The 11610-nt window shown below is 43.9% G+C and overlaps 1 protein-coding gene and 1 pseudogene across 1 annotated transcript; one reads left to right on the top strand and one right to left on the bottom strand.

Moving 5' to 3' along the window:
* The first annotated feature begins 1844 nt into the window (after positions 1 to 1844).
* Positions 1845 to 4594, top strand: LOC125943764 (uncharacterized). Its single transcript, XM_049663270.1, has 2 exons — positions 1845 to 2480; positions 3886 to 4594. The coding sequence occupies exons 1-2, from the start codon at positions 2266 to 2268 to the stop codon at positions 4415 to 4417; spliced, it is 747 nt and encodes a 248-aa protein (XP_049519227.1). The 5' UTR covers positions 1845 to 2265; the 3' UTR covers positions 4418 to 4594.
* A 4657-nt stretch (positions 4595 to 9251) lies between these two features.
* Positions 9252 to 10212, bottom strand: LOC125944219 (uncharacterized; annotated as a pseudogene).
* Positions 10213 to 11610: the final 1398 nt, after the last annotated feature.

The following is an 11610-nucleotide window of genomic DNA, read 5'->3' on the forward strand; positions in this document are numbered from 1 at the left end:
TACCTTGCAGGGAGAGGGTCAAAGGAAAGGGAAAAGGGGGAATTGGCAACCGCAGCCTCATTCCGCCCGTGACTTCCCGATCGGTCGGAGTGTTTGTTCGAGCGCTGCTGGTCGTCGAGTCTTGTAGTGTGAGTATCCTTACGTCTATCATGGAGACTGTGGATGTCGACATTGATTTTCTTCTCTCTTTAGCCAAGTGGAAGCTGTATGCGGGCAGGTTTACCGGGGATATCCACCGCGATGTTCTGCTGACTAACCTGAAGCGTAAGCTACGAGCGGCCCGCAAGCGCCTCCGTGAAGAAGGCGATAGACGATCCTGCTGCCGGGATGGAGCTAATGGCCGTCGTTGTCGGAAGCGGCGGCGTGAAGGCGGGGAAAGTTCTTCCGGCTCTGTCAAGCGATCGTGTTGTTCTGGTGTGCTCAGCTGGCGAGTGGAGCGTGTTCGGGATTTCATCGCTGGACTGGAACCGTGCAGGGTTAACTGGCAGGCCCTCGAGGAAGAACTTGGTCCGGAGCCGGACATTGAACTCTTGGACGACTAGGTATATCTTATGTTTTGCGTAATTGTGTTAGGTCGGGATTTTTAACACGATGCGTATACACATACATTTGTAGGTTTTCCAGAAGCAAAGAAAACCGGCCCAGTTGGCCGCTATAAGCCATTGTATTGTAGCTTGGTCATTCGAATACTCGCCATGCAAGAGATGATGCGTGTTGTATGTCTAATTACCGAAAGATAGTAACGTAAAATTTCGTTGCGCATTAATCAAAAAGGACAGGTTCTGCGAGTTAACGTGCCAAAACAGTGATCACATGAGACACGCTTTATTCGGTGCCTCCGGAATAATTTTAGTGTACCTCACGCACGGAACACGAGCGTTCTCGCCTTCCACCGCCATCGTATTGCGGCCTCGGCGTCGCACCCCGATCTGAGCAGCACATCACCGTAGCCACATTTTGCAGCCATTATTTTCAATGTTTGTGTTATTGCATGATTTCCTCCACACTTTATACAAAATTTAGCTTCCAGGATTGTCAACCTGGCCTGTTTTTTATCGGGTAAACTGGTCATTACCCGCAAATTCTAATGAACATATATATTGGCAAACATAGTCCGGATGTTAAGTCGCGAGTCTCAAGAATTACCACGTGTCTCATGGTGTCATCAAATAATTTCATTGGAGAGCGGCATCGATTCAGTGATTAAAATATGCGTTACGGGAACGCGCATGAGTAGATGGTTCCTACATGGTGCGGGTCCTTGATTACGGCACGCAATCGTTCAGCTACAATTGTGTGTTCTTTACCAATCGCGTTTTTTTTTTCACCGCGCGTGTCTTGCCTTCCTTGGGTGAAGCTTATCTACACGCTTTTCACAGACAGCTGCTGACATGCTTGCCTAAGGAATAATAAATAGCAGGCGTGCAAAATGCCTGGAAACAAACCACAATTTATTGTTAAATATAAGTAGGTGAATGGCACCAACACATTACTGGAATGGGACGTGTTTGCAGAATAAGTAGGCTTGAAAGTAAGAAATCTTATTTTTATGGTGCCATCTAGCAAACAATAGCTTCAATGTAGCACAGCGTGACTCCCTTCATAGACAAAGACGCGCTACTGCCACACTATCCCTTCCATTTCAACTAGTCGTTCAGGAACTAAACCAATACTTCAACAAGTGTAAACTTTCTATTGTTTCACCTTCCCAAATTCTTGGAACCAACCTACCACTGTCTTTGTTGCACCTGGCAGGGCGCGGAGGGGGGGGGGGGGGGGTGAGCAATGAATGCTGTCTTTCCTCAACCAAACACCGCCACCACATTCCTATCCCTTTGTTTATACCGAAGAAAAGTGGGGACAATGGTCCGCAGGGGTACTCCTGTCTTGTTTCCTCCTCCCCGAATTCGTGTCATCGACCTCCCATTGTAGTGGGTGTACCTTGCAGGGAGAGGGTCAAAGGAAAGGGAAAAGGGGGAATTGGCAACCGCAGCCTCATTCCGCCCGTGACTTCCCGATCGGTCGGAGTGTTTGTTCGAGCGCTGCTGGTCGTCGAGTCTTGTAGTGTGAGTATCCTTACGTCTATCATGGAGACTGTGGATGTCGACATTGATTTTCTTCTCTCTTTAGCCAAGTGGAAGCTGTATGCGGGCAGGTTTACCGGGGATATCCACCGCGATGTTCTGCTGACTAACCTGAAGCGTAAGCTACGAGCGGCCCGCAAGCGCCTCCGTGAAGAAGGCGATAGACGATCCTGTTGCCGGGATGGAGCTAATGGCCGTCGTTGTCGGAAGCGGCGGCGTGAAGGCGGGGAAAGTTCTTCCGGCTCTGCCAAGCGATCGTGTTGTTCTGGTGTGCTCAGCTGGCGAGTGGAGCGTGTTCGGGATTTCATCGCTGGACTGGAACCGTGCAGGGTTAACTGGCAGGCCCTCGAGGAAGAACTTGGTCCGGAGCCGGACATTGAACTCTTGGACGACTAGGTATATCTTATGTTTTGCGTAATTGTCTTAGGTCGGGATTTTTAACACGATGCGTATACACATACATTTGTAGGTTTTCCAGAAGCAAAGAAAACCGGCCCAGTTGGCCGCTATAAGCCATTGTATTGTAGCTTGGTCATTCGAATACTCGCCATGCAAGAGATGATGCGTGTTGTATGTCTAATTACCGAAAGATAGTAACGTAAAATTTCGTTGCGCATTAATCAAAAAGGACAGGTTCTGCGAGTTAACGTGCCAAAACAGTGATCACATGAGACACGCTTTATTCGGTGCCTCCGGAATAATTTTAGTGTACCTCACGCACGGAACACGAGCGTTCTCGCCTTCCACCGCCATCGTATTGCGGCCTCGGCGTCGCACCCCGATCTGAGCAGCACATCACCGTAGCCACATTTTGCAGCCATTATTTTCAATGTTTGTGTTATTGCATGATTTCCTCCACACTTTATACAAAATTTAGCTTCCAGGATTGTCAACCTGGCCTGTTTTTTATCGGGTAAACTGGTCATTACCCGCAAATTCTAATGAACATATATATTGGCAAACATAGTCCGGATGTTAAGTCGCGAGTCTCAAGAATTACCACGTGTCTCATGGTGTCATCAAATAATTTCATTGGAGAGCGGCATCGATTCAGTGATTAAAATATGCGTTACGGGAACGCGCATGAGTAGATGGTTCCTACATGGTGCGGGTCCTTGATTACGGCACGCAATCGTTCAGCTACAATTGTGTGTTCTTTACCAATCGCGTTTTTTTTTTCACCGCGCGTGTCTTGCCTTCCTTGGGTGAAGCTTATCTACACGCTTTTCACAGACAGCTGCTGACATGCTTGCCTAAGGAATAATAAATAGCAGGCGTGCAAAATGCCTGGAAACAAACCACAATTTATTGTTAAATATAAGTAGGTGAATGGCACCAACACATTACTGGAATGGGACGTGTTTGCAGAATAAATAGGCTTGAAAGTAATAAATCTTATTTTTATGGTGCCATCTAGCAAACAATAGCTTCAATGTAGCACAGCGTGACTCCCTTCATAGACAAAGACGCGCTACTGCCACACTATCCCTTCCATTTCAACTAGTCGTTCAGGAACTAAACCAATACTTCAACAAGTGTAAACTTTCTATTGTTTCACCTTCCCAAATTCTTGGAACCAACCTACCACTGTCTTTGTTGCACCTGGCAGGGCGCGGAGGGGGGGGGGGGGGGTGAGCAATGAATGCTGTCTTTCCTCAACCAAACACCGCCACCACATTCCTATCCCTTTGTTTATACCGAAGAAAAGTGGGGACAATGGTCCGCAGGGGTACTCCTGTCTTGTTTCCTCCTCCCCGAATTCGTGTCATCGACCTCCCATTGTAGTGGGTGTACCTTGCAGGGAGAGGGTCAAAGGAAAGGGAAAAGGGGGAATTGGCAACCGCAGCCTCATTCCGCCCGTGACTTCCCGATCGGTCGGAGTGTTTGTTCGAGCGCTGCTGGTCGTCGAGTCTTGTAGTGTGAGTATCCTTACGTCTATCATGGAGACTGTGGATGTCGACATTGATTTTCTTCTCTCTTTAGCCAAGTGGAAGCTGTATGCGGGCAGGTTTACCGGGGATATCCACCGCGATGTTCTGCTGACTAACCTGAAGCGTAAGCTACGAGCGGCCCGCAAGCGCCTCCGTGAAGAAGGCGATAGACGATCCTGCTGCTGGGATGGAGCTAATGGCCGTCGTTGTCGGAAGCGGCGGCGTGAAGGCGGGGAAAGTTCTTCCGGCTCTGTCAAGCGATCGTGTTGTTCTGGTGTGCTCAGCTGGCGAGTGGAGCGTGTTCGGGATTTCATCGCTGGACTGGAACCGTGCAGGGTTAACTGGCAGGCCCTCGAGGAAGAACTTGGTCCGGAGCCGGACATTGAACTCTTGGACGACTAGGTATATCTTATGTTTTGCGTAATTGTGTTAGGTCGGGATTTTTAACACGATGCGTATACACATACATTTGTAGGTTTTCCAGAAGCAAAGAAAACCGGCCCAGTTGGCCGCTATAAGCCATTGTATTGTAGCTTGGTCATTCGAATACTCGCCATGCAAGAGATGATGCGTGTTGTATGTCTAATTACCGAAAGATAGTAACGTAAAATTTCGTTGCGCATTAATCAAAAAGGACAGGTTCTGCGAGTTAACGTGCCAAAACAGTGATCACATGAGACACGCTTTATTCGGTGCCTCCGGAATAATTTTAGTGTACCTCACGCACGGAACACGAGCGTTCTCGCCTTCCACCGCCATCGTATTGCGGCCTCGGCGTCGCACCCCGATCTGAGCAGCACATCACCGTAGCCACATTTTGCAGCCATTATTTTCAATGTTTGTGTTATTGCATGATTTCCTCCAAACTTTATACAAAATTTAGCTTCCAGGAGAGTCAGCCGGGTCTGTTTATTAAAGTGTAAACAAGGGTTGGTCATTACCGGCAAATTCTTATGAACTTGCAAAAACATAGTCTTGCAAAACATATATCTTGCAAACATAGTCGCGAGTCTCAAGAAATGCCACGTGTCTCATGGTGTCGTCAAATAATTTCAATGGAGAGCGGCATCGATTCACTGATTCAAATATGCGTTACGGGATCGCGCATGAGTATATGGTTCCTAGGGCCAGATCTAGTAAACATAAATACCCAAGTTAGTGGACGAATTGATGGCCGTCGCCGTAGCACAATTGGTTGTGCAACGCACGCGTAATGCGTAGGATGCGGGTTCGGCTCCCGCCGACGACGAGTTATCTTTTCGTCCACTTTCATTTCCCTTTTCTTAATTATTTTCTACATTCCAATTTCAACTACCCTTAATTTCACCGATGCTTTCCTTGGCTTCGTTGTCGGTTGGCTTTATGTTGTTATGACTAATAAAATCGAGCCCCTTGGTTCCCATTCTTCTTTCGTATGGAACACCGAGTATTTTACGTGCTTCTATGGAACGCGTCTCAGAATACTGCTTCTTTGGACGAGAATGCAGTATTCAGGATCATTGCCTTTGGTGATCCGAGCAGCATGAATACAAATGCGCCGTTTAACTTAAGACCAAGGACGCAATTATGCTTGTCATTCGATCGTTCTTGCGAGCAATTTTCGGCGCACACACTGCCGTAGCGCTACATGTGATGAGAGATAAGTACAAATATTGCGCCCTCAGCTATATCAGTAGTTTCGCAAACCTCACACTACTCAGGACATGGCGCAACGTGACGCTTTAGGGCTTCTCCATTGCTCATCCAATCAGCAGTCTGCAAAGGTGATGCGAATGATACGGCGGTTTTCGTAAATATTTGTCCGTAAGTTGTAACTTTTTCAAGGAAGAAGATAGGCGCTAGCCAAATTACTGTTCTTGATCATGCCCTCTTTTTCTAATTTGCCATCCAGTTTCAAGCAAGAGCAAGAAATTGGTGACCACACTACTTTCTAAATTGAGTAGCACTTAACTAATAATGGAGCAAAACAAAATTTGAAGTTGATCCATTAATCCAAGGCGCCTTAAAAAAAAAGGCCGAATGACCCTCTAACTTTTTCGTGTATATTCGTGCGAAGGTTAATTAAATTCACTTATCGTTAATTCTGTGTGAGGGGTGTTATAGATATGGGGTAAAAGGGTTACCGTGTAGATAAACTTGTTCTCTATACCACGCGCTTCATAAAGTTTGCAACGTTTTGCGAACTCGATAGCAAGGTTCTTGCACCTTGCCTCATATAATATTTCTTGTGTGTGAAAAAAAAATGTGTGTGTAGTAAAAGTAGTCGTAGCTCCGAGGTGTGGAGGGATTTTTATGCCTAATATAAAAATTCAAGTGAAAATGCAAAATTATCATGACTCCTTTTGCGACATGTACTCATTTTATTTGTACATACTGCAGCCCTATAACAGGGCTATTGCAGGAGTGGGTTAATACACGGGTGAACATAAAATAAGTGAAACTGAACGAAGAATCTTACAAAATTAGCAAATTCAAATATTAGTAGAACACGTAAAGCACTGGAAAATTATTTTCTTCTCTACAGAAAGCAGCGAAACACTGAAATGCATGCACAAAGCATAAATCAAACGTAACTCAAGCAGTTACACACGCTGCTTTTCATAAAGAGCACTTTCGAATTCGCTTATCGGAAGTGAGCGAAGACAGCCAGGTAAGGAATTCCATACTTCTATAGTGCGGGGAAGAAGCTGTACTTGAAAGTATTTCTACGGGCATAGGAAGGGAAAAGATTCAGCTCGTGGAAGTTAAGTGTAGAAGAAGGTTTGGCGAAAGATAAGCAAACTGTGTTCGAAGTACGATAGAACGTGTAAATTATGTTGTGCAACATTTTTATATATTCCACGTCACGACGCACAGAAAGTAATGTTAGGTTCAGAGAAGGGAGGGAAGATGATGGTGAAAAATAGCGGTTATGCCGGCGAAAAATGAAGCGGACGGCTTTCTTTTGAACTGCTTCTAGTTTGATTATGTTGTTTCGGTTATGGGGTGACCACACTGTGGCGCCATAATCGATAATGGGGCGGACAAGTGTTTTATACATTAAGAGTTTAGTATCCTTTGGAGCCTTCTGCATAGTACGACGTAAATCTCCAAGTTTTTTAATGCCTTAGAACATGTTTGATCAATGTGTGCAGACCATGAGAGATTGTGAGTAAATGTTACGCCAAGGTATTTATATTGTCGAACTCTGGTTAAAGATGATCCATTCAAGGAATATGTCGCAATTACTGGCGCTGCTCTTTTTGTGAAGATCAAAACAACGGTTTTCTTAAGTAATGTTCATTTTCCATTTTTTGCACCAAGCACCGAAGGATGCAAAGGAATCGTTTAGTCGCTTATGATTAGACGCAGAATCAATCACATCGTATAAGACGCAATCGTCGGCATAAAGACGAATGCTGGAAGAAACAATTTTTGGTAGGTCGTTCGCATAAATTGAAAACAATAAAGGACCCAGGACTGACCCTTGAGGAACCCCAGAACTTACCTTAAGAATTGATGACCTTGCGGAACTGAAGTCCACGTATTGGGACCGGTCAGAAAAGAAACTAGCAATCCAGTCGACCAGACGGGAATTCTTTAGTACGGCATTTAATTTTTGCAAGAGGTGAGAATGAAGTACTGAATCGAACGCTTTAGAAAAATCTATAAAGATAGCGTCAATCTGTTTACCGAGATCTAATTGATAAGCAATGTCATGGGTGAATTCGGTTAATTGCGTGATAGTGCTGAAACCACGTCTAAAGCCATGCTGTACATTAGTTAGAATATTATTTGACTCAAGGAAATCGATGATGTGTTTGTAAATAATATGTTCCAGCATTTTGCACGAATGAGAAGTTAAAGAAATTGGTCTGTAATTTGTTAGGTCTGTCTTGTCTCCGGTTTTATATAAGGGTATTACTCTTGCAAGCTTCCAGAATGAAGGAACGATTCCGGTTTCAAGAGACTTATTGAATATAATTTCAAGATAGCGTGATGTCCATTGTGAATAACGAAGTAAAAACGAGTTTGGAATACCATCAGGGCCATCAGATTTTTTGTGTCTAACTTTAAAATCAAATTGAGGATGTCATTAACATTAGCTGAAATGTCGGGAATCGAATAAACTGAATGATTATCGAAAGGCGGGCAGATGGGAGCATCGTTTGCGTGGACAGAATGGAAATGTGCATTGAATGCATTGGAGATGCGCACAGGGTCATTTACACTTTCATCAGTAATAGTAAAGGAAGATGAAGAATCTGTAACAGGCATGACGGAACGCCATAATTTCCGAGGATTCTTTCTTAGCAATCCTGGCAGCTTGACATGAAAGAAAATCTTTGGCTAAATTCATTTTCAGATTTAGTTCCTCTTTGGCAGATGTGAATCTAGTAATGGCATCGGGGTCGTTACTGCGTTTTGATCGTCTCAGCCGTCTAACGCGGCGTGATAATTGCAAAAGTTCTCTCGTCATCCAAGGGATGGCACGATTCTTTTTCTTACTTTTTAATGGAACAAATCGGTTAATGCAGAGCTTTGTAATGCTTTCAAATTCTAGAACTAGTGTATTCACGTCACAACCTTTACTGAGTGTGCAAAATGATTCGAAGCCATCTGATAAAACTTCAAGAATAGAAGTATCGTCAGAGCGATTAAAATCGAAAAAAAAATGAATTTCGGTACGCGGTTTACAGATAGTGCAACTGAGCGATATAAACACGGCCTTGTGATCTGAAATTCCGTCAATAATTTCACACTCGGACAATTTATCAACAAGGTCTGAACTAATAAACACCAGGTCAAGGAGTTGGTTCTGTCTTGTTGCGCCATCAACTACTTGTGTGAGCCCAAATGATAAAGAAAAGTTAATCAGTTCGCTACCTCAAGAACTGCGGTGCGAAAGTGAGGGCCAATGAATATCCGGTGTATTAAAGTCTCTCATTAGAATTAAAGTATTTGCACGAAAATTGTGCGTATTCATATAATCAGTTAGAAGAAAAAGGTTATCGAGGGAGGAAGCAGGTGGATGATAGAAAACGGAGACTATGATTGTTTTTTTTTTTTTTTTGCCCAGGTACAATTTATACCAGACTGATTCGAGATTTGCAGGAGGAGAGATAACCGAAAACTTCAGGTCAGACTTCAAAAAAAGGGCGACTCCACCTCCCTTGCCAGTTTTGCGGTCTGATCGGACAGCCACATACCCGGGTGGAGTGATTTCAGTGTCATATATGTGATCGTGAAGCCAGGTTTCAGTGACGCCGATGAAATGAGGGGAATAGGATGTTACCAGAGAAAGAAACAATGGAAACTTATTCGCTAGACTTCTTGCATTCAAATTCAAGAAAGTGAGGTTGTAAGAGTCGCGGGTCTGTCAATGTGAAGATGAAGTAGCTGGGGGAGTGTTTGACAAGCCTGCAGAGAGACTGGAATTGTTCACTGGGGTGCTTGCAGCGAGACCTGAATCGTCGACTAGGGCGTTTTCCGTGTCATTCCACCAATAGCGCACATTATTTATGAAAACGTGGTCATAGCGTAACCTCACCACAGAACCACGGTTACGAAAAGAAGACGTTGCTGTCCATAGCTTCTTGCGAATGGCACGCACGTTAGCTGAGAAATCCTCAGTAACATAAAATTTTGTCCCTTTAAGCTTTGAGACAATTTTCATTATCTCTGTCTTATTCCTGAAGTCTAGTACTCGTAATATAACGGGGCGCGATCTACCTTCACGTTTGGTGCCAATTCTATGACAGCGTTCAATTGGCGGGCATTCAATGTTAAGTTTCTCTGTGAAAAATCGGCGTACACTAGAAAAAAGCGTGTTGTTGTTTTCACCTATCATTTTCGTCAAGTCCATGCAAAATTATATTGTTGCGTCTGGAACGATTTTCAAGGTCATCATTCTTTTTCATTAATTCCGAAACGGCCCGAGATAAAGAACGTACATCAGAACCACACTGATCAAACGAAGTACTAGGATCGGCGGTGTTCTTTTCAAGGGCGGCCACACGGGATTCCAGCGCGTCAAAACGCTTGTTGACAGTTTGCTGAGAAAGCTTAATGTCAGCGATATCACGAGCCATCAGTTTCTGCCCAGCTAATAGTTCGGTCAGCATTCCGGAAATGCTGTTTGAGTCGTTATCGGTCTTATCAGTTTCAGATGAGCATGAAGCATCTGAGTTACTGGTATTACGAGTCCCCTTTCTCATAGGGCCAGGATTTAATTCTACATCACCGCTAAGTGCCAGCCTATCGACGCAGTACAGTGCATGTATAAAACAGGAAAGAAAGCTCTGTGGGCAAGAGAGCAGCAGCAAACAACGATCATCTGATCTAAAACAATGGGCGTGTTCAAAATAACGTACCTGCACGAGAAATAAGACGCCATTAAGCATTGTGTCAGTGCTGCTGCCGTTCATGGGAACATACCCAGCCGGCTCATCCACTGCAGTGGCGTCACCGCGCTTTCCTACTAGGCTGGAGCATAGTTTATGTATACGGGGAGCATTTCAGATAGCAGATCTAATTAGAGATCAATACCAGAAATAGGTTCCCCCAACTAGTGTTAAAAAACTTGCTTTACGCGCTCTTATGTGCTTGCTACATCAAGGTGCCGTAGTGGGAATGCGGATGTAGGGGCCCTCAAAACTCAAGCTCAACGTAGTCTATGGCTCAAAAGAGGAAAGAAAGACACAATCTGAGTCACTCTTCTTTACTACGAGAAAAAGTGTGAGGTCAGCATTGAATATGAGTGTGATCTTTATTGTATTATTAAAGCTAGACATATCGATAGTATGACGATGCATGGGTCTTAAAATAGGCTCAACTTTCTTATTTAAAATAGAATAATGCAGCATGTTTTTGCAGTAATAGATCTACAAGTCATGGGTGGGTATTGTATAAAATGTTCACAATAGCAGCGATGATTATATTTTTTGCATTCTGTAAAATGTTCCCAATTTTCGTTATTTTGGCAACCTTGACATTTTTTTGCAATTTTGGAATGAAATAAACACGCGGTGTAGTTGCACACTTCATTTTGTTAGATTGCGAGTATCCGTTTAAGGATCTGTCAGACGTATTTGTTCAGCTTCATCGCCTTAGCTAAAATCCCCCCCCCCCAAATAATAAAAAAAAGGCCCTGATTTCGGGGTCAGTCAGAGGCAGTTGCTCAAAAACGAAAGTTTGGTAATTTTTTGAAAACATACTGTGGGTTACATAAATTTCGCTTCCCGTGAACCGATAGTACTAGCGGTGTAGGTGTACACAAAAAAAAAAATGCCGCGGTACAATGAGTTAATTGTAGAGTGATAGGCCTTCAAATTTGTAGAATCTGCAAGTTTTTAAAACGCTCTTTTCCACCTTTAGTGAAATAAGAATTTTTTCAAGAAATCCCTGCTATTTTTTATTTTGTTCGTAAAAAAAAGATTCATTCTTTTCTACAGAGACATTTTCCGCCTCATATAAAGATTTCGCTGAAAACAACATAAAGTCGGAACCCCCTTTAGTCGGTCCTTATCTGAACATACCCACTAATGCATGTACGGGGCGTTACAAAAGAGTGCGCATAGTATTTTCTTGCTCAACGATGATAGATCTAAAAGTTT

This window comes from Dermacentor silvarum, chromosome 3, assembly GCF_013339745.2.
Source record: "Dermacentor silvarum isolate Dsil-2018 chromosome 3, BIME_Dsil_1.4, whole genome shotgun sequence".
Classification (NCBI taxonomy): domain Eukaryota; kingdom Metazoa; phylum Arthropoda; class Arachnida; order Ixodida; family Ixodidae; genus Dermacentor; species Dermacentor silvarum.